General features: G+C 40.4%; 2 protein-coding genes across 2 annotated transcripts in view; both read left to right on the forward strand.

Annotated features, from left to right (window-relative positions):
- GRIN3A (glutamate ionotropic receptor NMDA type subunit 3A) overlaps positions 1-23,082 on the forward strand; it is a 170,471-nt gene that overhangs the window by 137,221 nt on the left and 10,168 nt on the right. The gene's annotated exons all lie outside the window — the stretch shown is intronic.
- On the forward strand, positions 7,689-8,301 carry PPP3R2 (protein phosphatase 3 regulatory subunit B, beta). The gene has a single exon (NM_001243106.1). The coding sequence runs from the start codon at positions 7,689-7,691 to the stop codon at positions 8,208-8,210; it is 522 nt and encodes a 173-aa protein (NP_001230035.1). The 3' UTR covers positions 8,211-8,301.

Raw genomic sequence — 23,082 nt, forward strand, 5'->3', positions numbered from 1 at the left:
TTTCCCCTGGTTAAATTCAGCAAACTCATGAATATTTATGAAATGCTATTTACTATGCAACTAAAAGGTATGAACGGTGCTCAAACTGATTAGGACTATTGTGAGAGACAGTCTTCCTTCCATTTTTTTAGACTTCCATGCACTAAAGTCTGTGGGGGATCACAGGAAATGGGACTCCTCACTCACCTCTATTCCCTGTGCAGAGAGGAGTTGCCTCCAGGCTCTGAGGATTCGGGCTTGAAGAAAGCAGAGAAAGCATGGAAATGTGTGAAGATTGCCATCTAGTGGCTATTGATGCGAGTTGTTACAAAATACTGCAAAAGCCACCTTTTTTCTTTCTCACAAAAGGCAAAAACCAAGTCTAAAATTGTGAGAAATTGCCCTGACATTTCCTCCAGGGTATCTGAGGACAATTCCTCCCCATGCGGCTGTGGGAGTTGGTAGAATTTCAGGACGTGTTGGATGAGAAGGCAACATCATGAGAGAGCCCTGGAGCCTTTATAAAGATGCCCCTCTTCTCACACAATATAGGTGGCTTCCTGCAACATGAAAGCTTAGGGCTAGCTGGCCAGGGAAGCCAATGCACGCACATCTGGGGCCTCCTCTGAGCTCCTTCCCTCTGTCCTTCTATCCAATAAGACTTCAGCCTAGTGTTATGGGTTGGATTCTGTCCCCCAAAAAAGATATTGAGGTTCTGAGGTCCTAATTCTCAATACCTCAGAATGTGTTCTGGTTTGGAAATAGGGTCATTGCAGACATGTCTGGTTGAGCTGAGATGCAGTCATATTGCAGCAAGAGTGAACCCCGAATCCAGTATGACTGGCATCCTTGTAAGAAGCCATCTACCACACAAAGACAGACACTCAGGGAGAGCACCATGTGATGATGAAGGCAGAGAATGGATTTATGCATCTGCAAGTCAGGAAGGCCAAAGATGACCACAAACCAACAGGAGCTAGGAAGAGGCAAGCAAGGGTTGCCCTACAGGTTTCAAAGGGAGCATGACCCTGCCAACTCCTTGATTTCAGACTTCTAGCCTCCAGAACTAAGGGACAATAAATGTCTGTTGTTTAAGCCATCCTGTTTGTGCTGCTTCATTACAATAGCTCTTGCAAAATAATTAATACACTCCACATTTTACTTCTAGTGCCTCTTGCATCCCAGCTCAGGCTCTTCTAGACAAGCATTTGTAGATGTCATTGTTTCCTAGCTGCTCTCCCAGATACTGGTCTCTTGTCCTGTTCAATCTACCCACAATGCCAGATTAATCTCTCCAAAATATAATTGTGATTAAGTTGTTCTTTTGATAAAACTTGTGCTTTCCCTACTGGGTAGAAACTAAATGTCTTAGCCAAACATTCAAAACCCTGCTTCATCTGGTTCTGTCTAGCTCATCTTCTGCTACTTTGCTCAAGTACTTCAGCCATTATAAGCAACTTGCTAATATCTACACCTGCACTCTTTCCCACTTCTGTGATTATGGTACTTGTTCCCTTTTCTCCCTCAGGATCAAATACTTCTTGAAAAAAGAAAAGAGTCTTCCTCTATTGTTCCCAGCAAGAAGTAATTTCTCAATTCTCTGAGTTCTTATAGTTCTTTTCCCTTACCTCTCTGATGACATGTTTTGTTGTTCATCTTGTATTATTAATTATAATTCTTTAATGCCTCAATTCACTCACTGATCAGTAAGCTTTCTGAGCAAAGACCATCTCTGAATGTCCCAATGCTTTACATGTTAAAACATGATTGAATAAATGATGCCCTATAAAGAATAATTGAGTAAATGTTGTCTTTTCTTCAGTGTATGGGGAATGGTCAAACCATCTTATCACTTCGTCCAATACCATGCTCTCCCTTGACCTCCCTACTCCAGTATGCTCCATATGCTCTCCCCCTTGACCTCCCTACTCCAGTCACACTGGCATTCTTTCAGTTCCTCCTACTTGTTTTGTTCCTCCTGCCCTAGGGCCTCTTTGCACATGGAGTTTCTTCTACCTGGAACACTCATTCCTTCCCAGAACATCTAGTTAACTTCTGCTTCTTGAGATTGTAAATCAATCATCATTTCCCCAATAAAAATTTCCTGTTGTCCAAACTCTCCTGGTACCATGTACTTCTCATCTGTAACACTCAAGGCAGGTGCTCCTTTACATCTATGGACATGATAATTTGGTTAATGTCCATCTTCCCATCAAAACTGTAAGCTCCAGGAGAACAGGGACAACAAGAAAAGTATCCACTTTAGGTCAGTATTATATTCTTCTCACATAGTAGATTCTCAATAATTATTTGTTGAGAAAACAAATAAATAGTTGAGTATATCTGTGTGCAGTCTATTTGAGTTTTTAAGCAAGCCTAAAGTAGGCAATAATTATAATCTCTACCATTCCTGTACCTACTATGTGATAGGCATTGAGCATCCTTCTTCTTATAATCTATCTCATTTAATCCTGAAAGTGATGTTATGAGTTAGTAATCATCATCCTTGTTTTACAGATGAGTGAAAAGATTCAGATAAGTAACTCTGCCCAAGGTCACAAAGTTGTTAAATAGCAAAACTTTGATTTAAAACCATACATGCCAAAATTCATTAAACACCATTTCAGTATTACAGAAGAAAACCAAACAGATGACAAACCTGATGCTCAGAAACAGTTTAAACTCGAGCTAGTGGTTCCACAGTCTAAACTGTGGCTAACGTCAGTACACTTAGATATTAAATATGGTGACTGGCAATGCTACAGAAAGGTGAGAGCTTCCAACCAAATGTCAAGGACCACCTGTATAGCTTCTAGAACAGCTGTGTGACCTGGTCTCCTGACTGGCTTGAAAAATGAAGCCTTATATGAACCTCAGGTCTCATTTCCATTTCCGTTGGTTTGATTTTCCAATGTCAGTTATTTTTACATGTGACCTACTCATATTTCTTTATCTAAAAACTTTTGAGGGAAAAAAATGACATGCTGAAATAGAGGTGCCATCAAGGCTCCTGGTTTCTTCCAAAACAGTTAGTCAACCCTTTTAATTTACTTGCTTCAGTGAATGTCCTACAGTCCACATCAATCCACAGTGATGAACAGAAAAGTAACAAATAGTGTTTTCCATGGAAATTACTAAGAATCATTTATAGAGAAAATCAAAACAATGGTGTTGAGTCCCATAATAATGCTGAGTTACACAGTTTATGAAAGGTAGAACAATGGGAACTCAACTTCACATTGACTAAAACTCCAGATCTAGCATAATGTTACATCCTCTACAGCACAGAGTAGAATGGTTCTGCTTGTACACCTGAATTATTTCAGTGAAGCGGTACCGTCTTCCTAATACTGTCTGTGTAACCATTCAATATTCCTGTGACAAGATTTCACCTCTTACATAGCATTTCTATATACACTACCTCATCTGACTCTTACAATAACACATCAGTAGATGAAGCATGTGTAAGTATTATCACCATTTCACAGATGAGGATGTTGAGGCTGGTACAGCAATGGCTTCACTCAAAGGCTCACAGCTAATAAGGTAAAGAGCTGAGGCTGGAACCAACTATTTACCTCCTATGCTCTCTCCATTACCCTTTCCTACCTCCTAACCACACACTCACATAGGGAAATACAGCTAAGAGTTTTCACACTGGGAGCTCCTTTCTAAATGACTATCAAGGAATTACTCAGGAGAATGTAAGTGAGGAATCCATAAGAGTGCCTCATGGGCCAGTGATGTTGGTTACTGCGTTTCTCAAGTCTGCAATGGAAGGTCTGTAATCAGTCCTCAAAGAGTTTTGAACTGGAGGAGCCAACTTTTATGCTGGTATAGTGTGTGAGCAGCCTGTGGCATACCGTAACCAATACATGAGGAGTGTTGTTAAATGGCTATATGTACACTTAAGTGTCCAGGGCAGGCTGGTGTCCTTTAAGACTTCATCCCTACTAGCAGGGTAAGTAACAATAAAATTAGAAATAACAGCAATAATGATAATGACTTATTATCTTGACTAACATTAGCTTTAATATTCACAAAACTGTACAAAATATATATTATTAGCCCCATTTTTCATATGGGAAAACTAATGTCAAGCAACTTGTCCAAGGTCTTACTGCTCCTAAGTGGACCGTTAAGATGTGATGTTGGGTTGTCCCATTTTAAATCCTTTCTACCTTATAATACCTAATTAATAATACCTAATAATACCTCTTTTTAACCTAATTAATTCAGTCAATTGGGATAATAATTCAACCATCAAAAATTTTAGCCTCCAAATCTTTCCTTTTCCATTAAACTGTCTAGATCTGTGCTGTCCACTATGATGGCCACATGTAGTTACTGAGCACTGGGAATGTTATGAGCTCTAATTGACATGTGCTGTAAATATACAGTACAAAAAAGTATAAAACAACTCATTCATAAATGATAATATTGATTACATGTTGAAACGGTAACACTTTGGATATATTGGGTTAATATAAATATATTATTAAAATTCACTTTTTTGCTTTTTAATGTTACTAAAAATTTTAAAGTACATATATAATTAGACAGACTGCTATAGATTATTATTCCAAGATTCATCTACTTTATCCCCACATACTGATCTCACAGAGAATCAACCAGTATGAAAATGTTTTTGCTGTTGAATTATTCTCATGGCTCATGAGCCTATAACATAAGATATCAAAACACTACGTTCTATAGTATATGTCAGACTGTCTTTATTTTTTACCATAATCCAAGCAAGAAAATATGTCATATTGCAAACCCAGAATGACCTGGTATTCCTTTATCATATATATACTATATTTAGTTTTACAACTTTATGAAGTAAACTTTTTACAACTTTATAAACAACTTTATGAAGTAATAGTACTTCCCCTTACTGATGATACTTTCTCTTCAATTATCTGCTGTTCTATTTTTTTGATGTTGCTTGTAACTCACTAAACCAACTTCATCACTCGCTAATGTGTTGTAACCCACAGTTTGTAAACACAAGAGTGTCTGCAAGTGAGATACCAATTCTATCTACACAGAGGTGAAGGGATATTTTAGCAAATAATAAGATGGACCTGGCACTAATGAATGAGCTAGTGGAGGCCTGTAACTATAGCAGGATCTGTGGCCTATTCAGTTGGCAAAACTGAAGGGAGTTCAAAATGCTTCCTCTCTCCTATAGAGTCAGCACTAATGGACCTGTCTAATGTCCATCTGTTGTTCTGTCTGCTCAGCATTACCCTGTTCTTATAAGGAAGAGCATGTGCTTCTTTTGGTACCTGCTCTTCCTACCCAGCCCCCACTTCCCCCCGACCAGCTCCATCCATGAGGTTCAAATGGAAGCTCCCATATGTTATAAGCCATGTCTGATGGCTCATAGGTGGGAACCCAACCCAAGTGAGAACAATCAGAGCCTGTTCCTGGGATTTGTGGGCATCTAACTAGAACAGGGAAAAGTCCGTCTTTTCTGATGATAAAATCCCCAAAGTCTTAACCTGGAATCTGTCAGTGGTTGTGTCCTCCGCAATGTGGAAGAATTGCTTTACCATAGGAGAGAGTGAAGGAAAGAGAAGCAGAGGTGAAAGGCACAGAGAGGTCAATGGGCCCAACTCCTTGCAGGGCCAGCTTCATGGGCATGTGGCCCATGCAGTCTCATAAGGTCCCGTACTTGGTTTAATGTTCTGCTGTGGCCATCTTGAAGCTCTCAATCATTTTCAAACAAAGGACACTGCAAATTACATAACTGGTCCTGAGGCGTTGGTTCCAATATTTCCTTAAACCCAGTGGGATCCTCACCCTTCCTAAGACTGAATCATTCAGCTCTTCTTTAGATTATGTGAGATTCTTCCAACAAATTATCTTTCATGCTAAGCTTCTTAGAGGTAGATTCTTTTACTTGCAGCCAAGAAACTGGACTACACTGTGGTCAAAGACACAAGATGAGAGAAATAACACAATTCTAGAGGCTCCCAGCCCCAGTGCATGCCCAAAAGATAGAGTTCTGTCCTTGCCCCTGAGGTTTCTGATTTTTTCAGAACTGCACCTTCAGGGCCTGGATATTTCCCCCAGAGAGTCCAGAAAGGTCTTTGTGCTTTAGAAAGAACACAGGCCATAGTGGTTGGTATCATTTAGAGACCAACACTGATTTTAGGCATCTTGTAATATAATTTAAGGTGGTATCCTTAATATTGCAAATTCAATAGGCTTATATGCAAACTGTACCATGCTCATTTCTCTGAATAACTGAAAAGCAAGCAAATAAGTAAAACAAAAAAACATTCCAATATAACAGTCTAATTGGGAAAGGGGGTTTCATTTGTGTAATGCCCATAATCAGCTTTAAAACATATCCATGGATTATCATTTGTTTATAGAGGAAAGTAAAATAGCCAGACTTAATGATAAGGTGATCAGTGGCTTAGTTTTGCTAATTCCAGCATGGTTATCTTTAGACTGATATTTTGGCTGAACTATAGAACACAGAACTTGCCAACATTTTTTAAAGCGAAGGAGTGTTTGCGTCTTTCAGTTTGATGTAGTGGCCTGAGGTTCCCCCAAGTCCCTTTGAACTGTTTGCTCTTGAACCACATTTGTTTCTTATGCATTTGGAGTAATTGATGCGCTCCAAAAGGAAGAAGGAATAAGAGGGAGCATGTGAGATTAGTCTTCAACAGAAAGAACAAATCTAGTTGAAACAAAAGGAGAAAAGCGAGATCATCCAGAGGCGACTGTCACTCTCAACACACACAAAAGGCTTCTTTGGGCACATTGCAGACGTTCCCCCAAGGTATTCTGCAGAATAGCCGCCAGGCACCAACAACAAAGATGTGACTCGGGCATGAGATGATGGATAAGAGGGAACAGAGTAACAGAGGTTGTGTTCTTGAGACCTGTGTCATCTTGAAAAACGCCCTGAATTCAGCATTGTTTATATTCCTCGGGAATATGTTAGTGCCTGTAGGTGATTCATGTAAGAAATTCTGCGCGGTATCTGCCTGGTCTCTTACAAACACTCTGAATCCTACGTCCTGAAAAAGGTACAGAAGGATGTCAATCCCGGCTTCCCCTCCCAGGGAATCGTGGAAAACATACTATATCAATGCCTTGATGTGTCACCTTGTTTCATCCTTACACTAGGTCTGTAAAGCAAGTATACAGTGTCCTTGGTTGCAGTTCAGTCATTCGGCGTATATTTATTAAGCACATATTGCCTGTGAAGCACTGTGCTTCTGGGATACTGCAGCGAATAACACAGGTGCGATCCCTTCTCCTTTGGGGTTTACTTTCTCAGAGAAAAAAAAAAAAAAGGAAATAAGTAGATAAAATAATTGCCAGGGAAATTGGGGTTATCATGGAAAGGTACAAGGAGTTTGAGAGAAGGAAAAAGAGAAGGGGCAGCCCAGCTTTCCACCTCTGCCTCTCCCGGGCACCCCCAGGCTCCATTCTCTCCTCCCTATACCCCTGCCCAGACAGCACCCACCTCCCCTTCCGCCCCCTTTTCCCTCCTTCTTTCCCTCCTCTCTCCGCTCCCTCTCTGACCTGCCGCCCCTCCCTCCGCTCCCCTGCCCTTTTGCTCGACCAGGGCCCCCGGGAGCCCTCTACCCCCACCCCATGGCCCAACCGTCCGGGCACGAGCCCCGCCCGAGCTCACCGCCCCTGCTCCCCTCTCCGACCCTGTGAGCCGTGGCCGTTGCCAGATGTCCACAATGGGAAACGAGGCCAGTTACCCGGCGGAGATGTGCTCCCACTTTGACAATGATGAAATTAAAAGGCTGGGCAGGAGGTTTAAGAAGTTGGACTTGGACAAATCAGGGTCTCTGAGCGTGGAGGAGTTCATGTCCCTGCCGGAGCTGCGCCACAACCCGTTGGTGCGGCGAGTGATCGACGTCTTCGACACCGACGGTGATGGAGAAGTGGACTTCAAGGAATTCATCCTGGGGACCTCCCAGTTCAGCGTCAAGGGCAACGAGGAGCAGAAGTTGAGGTTTGCGTTCAGCATTTACGACATGGATAAAGATGGCTACATTTCCAACGGGGAGCTCTTCCAGGTGCTGAAGATGATGGTGGGCAACAACCTGACGGACTGGCAGCTCCAGCAGCTGGTCGACAAAACCATCATCATCCTGGACAAGGATGGCGATGGGAAGATATCCTTTGAGGAATTCAGTGCTGTGGTCAGAGACCTGGAGATCCACAAGAAGCTGGTCCTCATCGTGTGAGCCTTTTTCTTACAAGCACCACCCAACAACTTCTGCTTTCTTCCCTCTCTTTCAAGATTTGCTCAAGACGTTCAACTGTCTCTCTGACTTATCTGGAAGTATTTCTTTTTGTGAAGCCATATGTCCTAACAGGAGCTTCATCACCAACTCAGTGCTATTAATTCTCCTTCTCTGAATGACTCAGGGTACCCTATAGGGGGAAGAGCAAGTCAAATGAGCATAGTGGGGAAAGAAAAGGAAATGGCTTTTATAAACATCTTTTACTTTGTTTTGATTCAAAGACCAAACTAGAACTTTCAAAGTTCAAAAATAAGAAAATATACATTTTTGCTGTTATTTCTCATCATTTTGTATATGGGAGGAAATTTATAATTTGAATGGGTGTTAGGTGAACTGTTTTCATTTGCTTGTGTTCAGATATCTTGCCAGATTGTTAACTTCCTATTGTAGCAACAGGGACAAATATATTTGTCTTTGCTGGGCATCTCGTAATCACTTTTCTTAGGGGACAGAATCCCATCTTTTCCTTCGGCAGATTGCAGCCCCATTCCCCACAATGCATCCAGAAATCGCTGTGCATGTTTGAGGGGTAGGAGTTCATTTGGCCTCCTCCTGACTTGTTGCTCCAGCTCCTGAACAGAAACTAGCTTCAGGGCTCTTATAGGAAATGCTAAGCCTGGACTAAGTGCCCAGCTCAGCCATCATCCTCATTAGCAGTGGGTTTCCAGGGTTGGCAGCCCACACCAGCATTAATTTCAATGAAGGGGACCTCCAGCTAAATAGGGCAAGGAAAGTGTTCTCCCAGAAAGTGCTCTCACCTCCGACACTGGTCCCTACCCCCAGGTGGAGAGAATGGGACATTTAGTTAGTTGTCCTACGGAGGAGAGGCAGTAGAGTCAGGCTGCAGTGGAATCTCCCTAGGATGCCAAAGTGGCATTATGTCTGTTGCTCACAGATGCAGAGACTGACAATTGTGTCTCCGCAGCAGAGGTGGATGCTAGCTACACCAGCTATGCTGATTTTGAAAATCAGATCTGAGGCCTAGCAGAGAAACTGAGAGCTCTCTCATTCCAGGAAGCCTTTTCCCTAGTGGAACATTCAGTGCAGAAGTCCTCACACACTAATAGATCTCCACCATTGGGTGAGCTGGAGCCTGTGGTTCCAGGGGAGATCCAGAATGCATGTGTCTCTTCCCACTCATTTATGTCATGTTGGTAGCTTTAGATCAGCCATGGTGAGAAAAGAACAAAAGCTTTTAGTTGTTTTTGTTTTGTTTTGGAGAATTTGTTTACCAGTAAATACATCACTGCCTGTACCCCAAATGTTACCAGCTCCCTGAGGTGTCCCACATACTATTGTGAGTTCTCAGAGCATGAACTGTCCTCAGAAGAGCAGGGCTAGGACTTGTCCCAGCATCTGTGCCTCCATACCAATCCTCTTTCTCACAGAGAACCACTTCCCATATAAGATGCTTAAGGCTCTCAAAACAGCAGAACAATGAAACATACTCTCCCTACACTTGCTTAGCCAAGAGATACCACTCAGGTAACTTTTTTCAGGACATGGAAGATCTGTTTCAAGGAGATTTACTGCTATTTTATTTGGAAGAAGCTGGCAACTGGTCTTGACCAAAATAGAAAAAAAAAAAAAAAGTCCACAAATTTAATCACTTGTAGGGAACCCATCTATCAAGGTACCCTACCATATACTTTTGTATTTAATAGATTACTTAGAAACCACAAAAATAGGAATCCTTACCCCTTCAATTCCTGTTCAACCCTAAAAACTGTGATAAATGCTCCCAACCCTGTGGTGATCAGGGTTATGTAATGTTCAAAGATTCAGACACACCTGGGTTTGGATTCAGTTGCAACTGGGTTGTTATCACACTCACTTCTTTTTAGCTGTGTGAGCATGAATAATTTACTTAGCCTCTCTGTGTCTTTCCATCTAATTAAAAAGAGGATCCACCCCAGGGTTATTTTGAGGATTCAAAAAGGTATGCAACACACCTGGAGCACAATTCCACTTTCATTCAACTAATTCCCTTCCCTTCCCCCTTCTTCCCCTTCTACAAGATCAATATGTAAAGGAGACATGAGGCTTACTGGTTGCTTTTGAACACTTACTTAGTTCTTAGCTACACCCACTCTAAAATTAACTGGACATTAGTGTACAGCCCATGTCCAAGCCCAGAGAGAAAACAATGGGAACAATTTCAAGGTCCTCACCCCTCCTTCATTTGCAGAGGGGACAACAGACTTTCTGACCTGAGAACTGGAGAATTTTTAAAACAAAATCTCTCATTCCAGCCCAACCTATTTAACTTTTTGTGGAGGAATTTTACATGGAGGAAGTGAGCACATGTCATGCTAGCCAAGAGGACATTATTGTCATTAAAGAGAGGCATTATTTATACACCCTGCAATGTGCACATTAAAATATGGAAATTTTAAAATTATGACCAAGGGTTTGAAACATATTGGATTACATGCTCACATTTAACAAAGAGAGGAAATGTATTTCGGTTTCTGGAGTGGCTGGAATTTACAAGCTAATTGTTCAATAAATCTACTCAAGATAGTTACCTAAGGCTTTGTGGCAATGACCTTGAACTGAGAGCCTGTATCTGGATTTAGCACTTGAAAGATCTAACTGGATATTTGGGTTAAAAGAATCACATTTATTCCCAAATCAGAATGCTTTGTTTTTCCTGTCAGTTAATTGCCAGTTGCCAACAAATCTAGTTCTATACAGTTTCTTGGGATGATGATAATAAACATTTATTGAGCAATTGTCCCATAACTTTTGATATAACCTTTGTTATACATATCATTTAATCATCATAACAACACTGTGAGTCTGGTGCCATTATTTCAGCATTACAGATGATGCCATGTAGAGATCTAGCATCTTCTCCAAAGTCGCCCAGCTGGTAAGTGGCAAAGCATGGATTTGAACCAGGCTTTCTGACCCCAAATCCTGAGCTTTATTTCTACCTCTCTGCATTTATCTTATTTTTATAGCTCCTATATCTACCTGTTACAAATTATTTATTATAGTCTTAACCACGTAATCAAATCAAGCCTCAGTTTTCATAAATGATGAAACTGAAGCCCAAAGAGGTAAATTGCTTGTCAAAGAACAAGCAGCCTCCACCTCTTTGGTTCTATGCATTGCAATGAAACAGATATTTTAGACAAAGACAGTTTTAAGCCATGTTCCACCTTTGGCTCATCTTGAGGAACAGGTGACAATATTTAGATTAAACCGATAACACAAACCAATATGCTCTGAGGCTATAGAGATCAGTCACAATATGTTGTTATGAATCCTATGTTAATTGGATTGTGTCTGCTCTGTACCATATGTTGCAATCCCCAGACCACTAGACACTCTTTTTGAAACAGAGAAAAAAATATGGCCTCAGCAAATTCAATTTAGCTTTGGTGTATATTCTCTCAAGCTTTAGAAACATTCTCAAGGAAAAAATATCTTCCAGACATTTTTGTTAATTACAAATTCCTAAGCCACTGTCTGAGGAACAGTATGAATTTTTTAAATGAAGACAATTTTTTATTTAAAAAAAGTATAAATTCCATTCTCTACTTATAGTACTGACTCTTTCTTTCTGTTAAGAGATAGAGTAGGTAGTTAGTCTGCTATGGTGTTATATCTATTTTGAATACTTTGAACAGGAGGAGGCTCGGATGTTTTTAAAAAGAGTGTTGGCCGGGCGCGGTGGCTCATGCCTGTAATCCCCGCACTTTGGGAGGCCGAGGCGGGCAGATTACGAGGTCAGGAGATCGAGACCATCCTGGCCAACATGGTGAAACCCCATCTCTACCAAAAATACAAAAATTAGCTGGGCGTGGTGGCACGTGCCTGTAATCCCAGCTACTCGGAAGCCTGAGGCAGGAGAATTGCTTGAACCAGGGAGACAGAGGTTGCAGTGAGCTGAGATCAAACCACTGCACTCCAGCCTGGGTGACAGAGAGAGATTCCGTCTCAAATAAATAAATAAATAAATAGAGTGTCATTATGGTAGAGGAACAAGGCCACTAGACTGAGACTCAGACCGGACTCCTCTGCTGCTGTGTCAACTACCGTACCTACCCCAGTAGCCAATGACTGTGAACTATAAATCATGAATCATCAGGAATTAGCTGATTCATAATGAAAAATTCTAACACTGAAGGGTCACTGTAGTAGCAGTAAAGCTGTGTAGATCAGAAGACAGTCTGACTACTCACAGGCTAACTCTGACCTACAAATGTTTGCTTTTGTTGTTACTGGTTTTACATGGTGTTTGTTCTCACAATGTTTTTTAAAAATTACCAATATTTTAAATAAAACCTTTAAAGATTTTAAATAAAAACCTAAATTACTACAAAGAAATGCAGGTCACTCTAATATGGAGGTAGCTTTTTATTGACTAAGGAGTCTCTGAAATATTGAGATGAAATTAAGAGTTTCAGTGAAGAAAAATTAACATAGTTACACTCTTTGGCACAGAAGTTCAAAACGGACTGAAGAGTTCACTATTTTTTAAAAATATAACACTGGACACAAAATATTTATCCCCACAATAAATATGTTCTAATGCCTGAAACAGTAGAAAAATGTACAATAATCAAAATAAGTATAGCTGTGTAAAACTTCAAACTTTTATATAATAAAATAAAACAAAGAAAACATAAAAAAGGAGAAACATAACATGTTAGCAAAAGGGTTAGCAGTTTTTCAAAAAAAAAGCCTGTGTCTGATATGCATAAATAAATATGCAAAAAAGTCATTATATGATTCATTCAAAAGGAGATAGGTAAAACAAACACGGAAAAATAGCCTTGCTAATTCAATAAATACAAATTACAATATTTAAAACAGGAAAAATGATTAATTATAAAACAGTTGGCAAAAACAGAAGCCTTCTAGGCATTACAGTATCTTTGGTGGCATTGGGAATGGCTTTCACCCTTTTTATGGGTCATTTTACACATCACAAGTCATCAGAACAGTTGTATCCTTTGACCAGGTAATCTCACTCATTGCAATGTATATCTCAAAGAAATAAAAATATTTTAAAATGCTATACATGGCCAGGCGCGGTGGCTCACGTCTTTAATCCCAGCACTTTGGGAGGCCGAGGCAGGTGGGTCGCTTGAGGTCAGGAGTTCAAGACCAGCCTGGCCAACATGCTGAAACCCCATCTCTACTAAAAAAATACAAAAATCAGCCAGGCGTGGTGGCATATGCCTTTAGTCCCAGCTACTTGGGAGGCGGAAACAGGAGAATCATTTGAACCAGAAAGGCGGAGGTTGCAGTGAGTTGAGATCGCTCCACTACATTCTGCCCTGGGAGACACAGTGAAACGCCATCTCAAAAAAAGAAAAAAAAATGCTATACACAAAATTTTTATTGTAGCAATATTTGTCATATATACAATAAATTATAATATTTAAAAAATTAAACAACTACAGTTTGGGAGTAGTCAAGTCAATTATAACAAAAACAATAGGTGATAGTATTAGGCAACTAAAGTTAATAAATAAAATAATATTTAGAAAATAATATTTTTAGAAATTAATATTAAAATAGTTTATGTTAGAAAATAAGTTCTTTAAAAAGCATAATGCAAACTTGTTATATGCTATGTTTAGAACTCTGAAAAATATGTGCGCATATGGTCATTGTTCAGAAGAGAAAATGGAGCATTGAAAGTAATTGTTTTATAGTACAAGGATTATGGGTAATCTCACATTTAGTTTTTAAAAATATTTTTCTGAGTCGTTTTAATAATAAATTTTTCAAAAAACTGCACAACAGAGCTAATGTGGCAAATTAAGTACAATTTCAACCCTAAAAGATGGTCGCCCAAGCTTAAAAGAGATGGGGGCTCAAGAATCCTAAGAAACAGGGAGAGAGAAGCATCTTCACAGCAACATGGGCAGTGCCATGTTGATGAGCCACTAAGCAGTTTCCAGGTTAAAGGAATGCAGAGAGCGCTGTCAAAATCCTTGTTTATCCAAATGTGTGAGCACTACTCAGGCTCATGCAGTGTCTCCCTGGATTTTGCGTTAATTAATTATCTCCTCTTCTGTTTCTTTTGTTAAGTGTGATCTTTCACTATGTCTTGGTTAATGAGAAACTTCCAGGTTCTCTGAATGAATCTTTTTTCTCCCTCTTCATGATTCTTGTTAAATATATATGTTTTAATTCCAAATGATTGCACCGCACAATCTTACCTAACTCTCTTCAACCAGACTCTCTCACCTGGGAAACTCTGTCTTTGGTACATCTGGAGCCCACATTTCATGTGGATATCATTCTCCTACTTCTCCCCAACAAGGGGCCATATGTACAGACACAGCAATGAATCTGCCAAGTTCTTTTGAGCAACTAACTATTCTTCTGGGCAAAATAATCAGGAGGAAATAAATAAATAAATAAATAAATAAATAAATAAATAAAATAGATACCAGGTCTTCAAAATTAGAAATAGCATTTGCTTCTTCCTTGTCCTGCTTCCAAGCATCTATGAGTCATCCATATTTCAGAAGCACCACAGCCTTTTTCTTTTCCTTACCTCTCATTAAAATCATTATTTCTCCCCCTGCCACCAGCTCTCTTATTAAGGAAAAAAATTTTTGAACATCAGCATTTGGCTGTGCAGATCCAGAAAGGAGATGATACAAAGCTTAGTGCATTAGGTCACTGAAAAATACAATTATTTTCCCAGGTTCTTGCAGTCATTTTGCTCTGGGGAAAAATATTTAATAGGAAATGTCAGAGTAAATGTAATTAAGTTACTTTTCAGACATGTGCTTTTTATTTTTTATTGAACTTACTATATACTAGGCTGCTGGAGACAGGCAAAAGCAACACAGCCTTACCCTGTCAGAGAAGACTTCCTAAAACAGGCTCCACCCGTTCATTTCTGAGATCTGCGTCAGGATACAGTCTATCTCAAAAGAAGTTATATTCACACCTCGGAGCTAGAGGACTTTAATCCTTTAAACAGTACATATACTGAATCAGATTATTTGGTTGTAAGCAACAGATTTTTTTTTTTTTTTTTTGAGATGGAGTCTCGCTCTGTTGCCCAGGCTAGATTGCAGTGGTGCAATTTCAGTTCACTGCAGCCTCTGCCTCCCGGATTCAAGCAATTCTCCTGCCTCAGCCTCCCGAGTAGCTGGAACTACAGGCACCTGCCACCATGCCTGGCTAATTTTTGTATTTTTAGTAGAGACAGGGTTTCACCATGTTGATCAGGCTGGTCTCGAACTCCTGACCTCAGGTGATCCACTTGCCTCAGCCTCCCAAAGTGCTAGGATTACAGGTGTGAGCCACTGTGCCTGGCTGCAACAGATTTTTAAACTTAAGCAAAAACCTATCAAAAGACTAACGGGAAAGCTCAATGTTTTGAAGTAAGAAAGAGAGTGACAGATGAAGCCTCGAACCACAGCACTCCAAGGATGCTAGTGCAGGAACTAGGGGACTATGTCTTTGGGGCACTGACATTGGAAATGACTCATCTCCAAACACCTTTGATATCCAATGTTTCTGTTTCAGATTCACATTGGCTGGCCTTGAGTCTCATGCTTTGCCTGGTGAATGGGGAGCAGGGAGTCTGTGATTGGTAGATACATCAAAACCACATGAAGCAGGAAGAGGGCAGTTCCCCAAAGAAAGGATCCTAAGAAAACAAAATCAATACATTCCTCTTGAAATTTTTGCATTCAGTTTCCAATGTTTTACTTCAGTAATTTAAAAAATTTTTTGTCCCAGTTTCAACAGTAGATCTCTAGATTGGTGAATATTAGCATGATCAGGTCAGGCTAGCAAAACTGGGCCTTGTTTCCTCTCCTTTTAATTGAGAATGTCCATCTCCACCCTTCTCTCTTAAAGAACTGTTCTAGGAAGCTTCTGTGATATAATGAGACTGTTTGGGATCGGGGGTGGGGGAAATTATGCAAATTTATTTTATACAAAAAATCCTAGTTTTCATATGCTTTCATTCATTCATTTAAAAAATATTCACAGTGCTGGGCACTGTTCTAAACAATTAAGAGTATGTATCGAGCAAAATGGACAAAAATGCTGCCCTCCTGTAGCTTACATTCTACTTTGCTGGGGAAATAGGCAATAAACAAATAAACACATACTATGTCAAGAGAGAAATAAAGCAAAGTAAGAGAGATAGATTGTATCTGAAAGAGGATGGAAGGGGGAAGAGAATTTGCCTTTTTAAGCACAGTGATTAGGGTAAACTTCATGGATAGGTGACATTTGAGAAGAAACCTAAAGAAAGTGAGGGAAGGAGCAATACTGATTCCTGGCAGAAGAGTTTACAGGCACGAACAGAAAATGAAAAGACCCTCAAGTGGCAAGTTGCTCAATAGATTTAAGGAACAATAAGGAAGCCCAAGTGGCTGAGCAAAGTCAACCAGTGAGAGAGAAGAAGGATATGAGGAAATAGATCTTGTGAGGCCTCGTAGCCCATTGCAAGGACTCTGAATTTACTCTGCAAGAGACAGAAAACCATGACCAGGCATTGAGCACAGGAGTGACATGACAGTCATTCTCACTGCTGTGAAGAAGACAGAAGGGGTTAGGGAAAACAACTAGGAGGCTGTCTCAATAATCTAGGTGAGGTGAGAGGGGATGGTGGCTTGGATCAGGGTGGTTGGTGGAGGTGGTGGGATGTTGAATTCTGGATATACTTTGAAGGTCGGTTCCACCATATTTGCAGATACACAGGGTAATGGGATGCTAGAGAAAGACAGGAATCAAAGGTGGTTCTAAGGTTTTTTTCCCTGTGTCATGGCAAGGATGGAGGTTCATTGTGATGAGAAAGACTGTGTAAGCAGCAGGTTTCAGAGGGAAAATTAGGAGTTTGCTTTTAATGTGTTATCTTTGAAATGTCTGTTCATTACCTAAGTAAAGAGGCAGAGTAGGAAGTTAGGACAGAAAAGCCCCCAACTCTTGGGAGTCATTGACATCTGGGTGGTATTTAAAGCTGACTCTGAATGAGAACATGAGTGTAGCTGAAAAACTGAAAGCATGCCTATGTTTACAGTCAGAAAGATGAAGAAGAAAAGCAAAAGAGACTAAGGTACAACAAAGAGAAAGAAGTATCACAAAAACAAAGTTAAGAAACTATACCAAAGAAGATGGAGTAATCAATGGCGTCCAAGCTGCCGATACATGAATAAGGTGAAAACTGACCATTAGATTTGGCAATATGGAGGCCATTTTTTACTTTTACAGGAATTGTTTGACAGGTGATGGGAGGGGACAAAAGTCTGATTGAAGAGGGTCTAAGGGAGAATGGGAGAAAAGGAATTAGAAGCAATGAGTATAGACAACACTCTAGAAAACCAGAGAAATCAGGTGGTTGCTATGTGCTGGGAGGTGTGGAATGGGCACAAGGAAGGATTAGCTGCATAGATCTTGATTAGTAACATCAAAAACAAATGATGAGTGAAACATTTTATCTGCATTTCTTGCTGGAGACTTGAGAACTAGTCACTAATCGAGCCAGCTGTCAGATGTTTCAAGTGACAACATCTGAACAAAATACAAAGCAGGGTTTGTGCAACAACAAAGTTTATAATCTTATCCTATACATGTTACTGATCTGGTCAGAGACCACACCTGTGATAGTACAAACATCTCCTTTTATCTGAATTTGGTCCATTCCTAGAAATGTGTTGGCTAGTAAATTTATAGATGGTGGAAGCCCTTTCCATTATTTCAAATGGAAAAAATAATAAAGTATTCCTATTTCATTCAAAAATCTCTAGCAGTTTCCCTAAATTCGCTAAAACACTCTTAGACACCTGTAGACATTTAATATCTAATGCACAATGCATGGATATGTGACAATCTACCAAGAATTTCTGCATAACATAAAGCATTTAAAACATTAGTTGTATAGTGCATAATTTGTTGGTATTCCTCCATGCAACATGCAGAGTACAGTATCAGATACAAACTATGTTTTTTCTTCACAGTGTAGTAAATATATACTAATGTAAATTAACAATAAAATGTTAAAGAAACATAATGACTATAAATAACCTTTAGAAAAATGAAATACATGAGCAAGGCAATTTTTTGAATGATTACTTACTAGTTAAAGAGTTGCCTAAGTGAGATGGGGTGGGCTAGAGTACGTTTGTGAAGGACCAAGTGGAGCAATAAATGCCTGAGGTTTGTCCCTGGCTCAATCCTGGGACTAGCCGGGTGCAGTGGCTCACACCTGCATTCCCAACAATTTGGGAGGCTGAGGCGGGCAGATTACCTAAGGTGGAGAGTTCAAGCCTGGCTAATATGGTGAAACCCTGTCTCTACTAAAAATACAAAAATTAGCTGGGTGTGGTAACACACGCCTGTAATCCCAGCTACTTGGGAGGCTGAGGCATGAGAATTACTTGAACCCGGGAGGCAGAGGTTGCAGTGAGTCAAGACTGTGCCATTGCACTCTAGTATGAGCCTCAGAGTGAGACTCTGTCTCAAAAAATCCAATCCAATCAATCAATCCTGTGACAGCCTTCTCTCCCTGGCCCTTGAGTCTCTGGAAGTGTGTGGCTATGAGCTAGCAAATGAAGCTGCAGCTGAAGCAATGGGATAAAGGGGGAAAAAACAACAACCTCAAAACATATGTTTGTTTGCATTCTTTTTGCATTCATTTACATGGCTCTTGACAGCATGAGACTGGACTTCTGCTTGCATTTCTGAATGTGCTACCACTCAAGTCACTTGCAGCTGCAATTATCATTTTGTCTGCATCACCTGAGTGTATTTTAAATATTTGATATTGAATATTCATAACTCCTTCTTTTCTTCCTCTGACCAATAATGAGTATCAAGTTGAGCAGTTTTTTACTAGAAAGAAAGTTTTCACTTGATAATATGGGGAAGATGCACATATGCACAGCACATTTAAACAATGTGATCCTAGGGGAGGAACCACTGAATTACAAAGGCAGCTGTTATGTCTTGTCACTCAGACTCAGACACAATTGAAACATTTTCTCTGGTGTTCACAGGCAGATGATAGTGGATTTTCCATTCCAATGTGAGTTTTAAATAAAAAATTGTGATAGTTGTTATAGCGAATAGTGAAGATTCAACTAGAAAAGGATACCTATAAATGGCGATTGTTTGAGAAGCATTGCAGGCTTTGGCATCAGACAGTCCTGGATCCGCAGCCTGGATCCCGGCTTAGTAGCTTGCATGATCTTGGGTAAGTAAGGTTATTAACCCCTATAAACCTCTGCTTTCTCAAATGTGAAATAAGGATAATAACACTTAACTTACAGGGTAATTATAAGATCATAATACAGGTATATTGTATCTGGCATATGTATTAAATGCCAAATTTAAAAACAATAACTACTTCTGTTAGTCTATCAGCATGTGGGTATAAACAACAGAAGTTTAAAGAAAAAAATGTATAATATAAACAATACGGCCTATTTGTTATTGAGGTACTAAGAGAAAAATAAGACTAATCATTGTTATGCACACGGAAACAGAGGGAGTCATGTCCATAAAGGCAAGATGACTCACTGCAAGTTACATCTTTCCTCCTCATCTTGGCAGTGTCTTATAAAAAAGCAGGGCCCATCTGCTCAGAGTTTAACTGAATGTTTGATGATGTTACAGTCCAAACTAAATTCCCCCAGTCTGTTCTTAATCCACACCAATAACTCACTGAATCCTTCATATTATAGCCATATCCTGTACACATTAAAATAGGTCTAGGTCAAGGACTATTTTCAGACACATTTGTATGTACTTTCTGCATGTCAGGTTTACATAACTAGTCACCATTTGCACACAGAGATGTCCCAGGAAAATCCCTAGTACCTCTGAAGCCCTTGGGGTCCAATGTGCTTCCCTACCAAACCCTTTCCCAGACCAGCATTCCTTGTTTCGTAGGGCTGGGCTTCGGCCTGCATTCCCAAGTCATCTGCCCAATTTTCCTGCCTTGTGCCAGTCTCCGAGCCCCTGCTCAGCTCTAGTCTTTTCTTTTCTAGTGACCCTAACACTAGTCTTTGATTCACAGCCTGCAGTACTGGCATGGAGGGAAAGAGATTTCCTGAGCTAGGCTCCAACACAGCCTGAAATCTCCGACCTTTTCTTCTGAGTCCTGACCCCCAGATAGACTTCCCTATGCACCCTATGCCTGAATCATGCCTGGCCGGCTGTTTCTCCAGAAAAGAGGTGGAGAGAGGTGGGGAGAATGAAAGGAAAACCTTTAAAGAGAATGGGAGGATCATTCACATCAGACAAATGAGTCAGTGAAGACTGTGGGCTCTGAAAACAGACGGCATGGGTTTGAATCCCAGCTCTAACCTTCACGAGCTATGTGACCTTGGACAAGTTATTGAACTTCTTTGTTGCCCAGTTTCTTCACTTATAAAATGGAGATTATACCAGTATTTACCTTATAAATTGTCATAAAGATAAGGCAAGTTGCTACATTGATAAAGTGCTCAGAATCGTGCCTTACACATATTCAATGCTAAATAATTATAAATGATAATGATGACCAAAAGCTTCCAGCAAAGGGATAACACCCAGGCTCCTTAGTACGGCATCTGAGGATTTGCCTAGTGTGGCCCTGTTTCTCTCTCACTGCATATCTTTGTCCATGTGTGCCATTATAACAAAATACCCGAGACTGGGTACTTTAGAAAGAAGAGAAGTGTATTCCCCACAGTTCTGGAGGCTGGAAGTTCAAGATCAAAGCACCACCAAGCTTATTGTCTTAGTAAGGGCCCAGTCTCTGCTTCCAAGATGGCATCTTGTTGCTTGTCCTCCACAGGGGACAAATGATGTGTCCTCACATGGTGAAAGGCTGGAAGGGCAACAAAAGGGACTAGCTAGCTTCCTCAAGCCCTTTTATAAGGGCACTCATCCCTTCATAAGGGCTCTTAATACCAACCCTTGGAGTTTAGGTTTAAACATATGAGTTTGAGAGGGATATATACATTCAAACTATGGCACTATTCATGCCTTGTATACTCTTCCTTCAGCCACAGCAGTCAGTTTCACAACACTATACCACTGTCCAGGAAAGTCATGTCTTTTTTCCTTTGTTTATGCTACCCTCAGATTAGTATGTTCACTTTCCCCACCCAACCTCCCCATCCTGCCTGTCTTATTCAAATGTTATCTCATGAACCAGCTTCCCCACAAATCCCAGGAAGCATGGATCAAATGTATCATGGAGGTATATGTTTGTTTTCTCCCTAGACTCAAGCTGTTTAAAAGGAAAGATATAACTTCCTTCTATCTCCATCCCATGATACGCAGAAGAGTGCCTGGCACCTAGTATTAACTCAATATATTAAGTATTTTTACTTCTACGGGATTGACTCTTGTCATTGATGTCAATGGCTAAATAATGGCTGTTTTAGAGTACATGTGAGGGTTTTCTTAATCTACACAAATCACTTAGCAAAGTGCTGGCCACAGATATTTATTGTAACTACTATTGCTGCTATAACTGCTGCTGTTTTGGTGTATAGCAGTAGAGCAGAAAGAGCCCAGGCTTTGGAGCTGAACAGAAATGGACTGAAAGACCAACTTTGCCACTTAAAAGCTGCAGTAACTCCACTTCCCTTAGTTATAAAATAGATGTTATATATCTATTTTAATGTAAAACACTTGGCAGAAAGTAAGCAACCAATAAATATCATTAAGTTCCTTCTCTTTCTCTTCTATGCCTTTTTTGTGGCTTGGCTCGGTTTACTACACTTCCCTGGTCTCACTTTCCTCCTCTGTAAATGAACTAGATGATTTCCATGTTCCCTACCAGATCCAAATTCCAAAGTTACTGAACTCATCATCTTTTTCCCCTTAAATCTACTCATTCTCTTCCCTGAGGGACGTTCTTTCCTTGACAGCTACCAGGTATATTAAATTGTTTCAATTCTCTATCTCTATCTCTCTCAATCTCTAAGAGACCATAAGGTGGTCCAGACCTAGGGCCTTGGCACAACTCCAGGGGCCATTTGCACAGTGGATTAACATACGAATAGCGCCTGTCAACTGAAGAATCATGAGCTTCATAAATTTGGCCAGGAGATCTTTAGTTCTCATAAAGGGTTGCAGCCAGCAGGCCAGCCATCCTGCAGAATGGGAAGCATAGCCTCAGCAGAAGCTGAGAGCAAGCACTTCAAGGGAGGGGTAAAAGGGAACAGGAATTTATGCTGAGTGGGGTGGCTGAGTATACGTATTGAGTAAGCTATAGGAGGAGTCATAAATATTTATGAAAAGAGATACATGCACATGTGCAGTTGAGCTTCATGCCTCTTCCTGGGCCCATGTTCAAAAAATGGTGGTGTTAGCATGACCCGAGGGTGGAGATTTTGGTCTTCTGATGTCCAAATGTGAAGCAGAGGACATGAAAACCCTCACTATGCATCCCCCACAAGTTGGCCAAAACCATCTGGAGATTGTGGTCATTTTTTAGGAAGGGTGCATTGGGAAACTGGTGAGCTGTCAGGCTGAAACTGCAAAGAGGGAGGGAGAATCTGGTTATGGCCTTAGGTGATTAGCTAAAGGTGATAAAGCAATGAGTTATCGGTTTCTTGTTTTCCAGAGCTAGCTTTTGCTTACTTCTTAAGAAAGAATTATGGCTAAAGGTTAATAAGGAAGGGACAACTGAGGCATGACAGACCTCCCATCCAATCAAGGCCAGGAACTCAGTTTTTAAGGTTTCTTCGGGGTCCCCATGGACAAGAGAAAGTTCGTTCAGTTGGTTGGAGAGCTTTTAATTTTATTTTTATTTCTCACCCTCTAGGCATTGGGTGCTCCTCGGCAGCCCTCAGTCCAACCCTGGCTGAATTTCTTT

Source organism: Pan troglodytes, chromosome 11 (genome assembly GCF_028858775.2).
Source record: "Pan troglodytes isolate AG18354 chromosome 11, NHGRI_mPanTro3-v2.0_pri, whole genome shotgun sequence".
NCBI lineage: Eukaryota > Metazoa > Chordata > Mammalia > Primates > Hominidae > Pan > Pan troglodytes.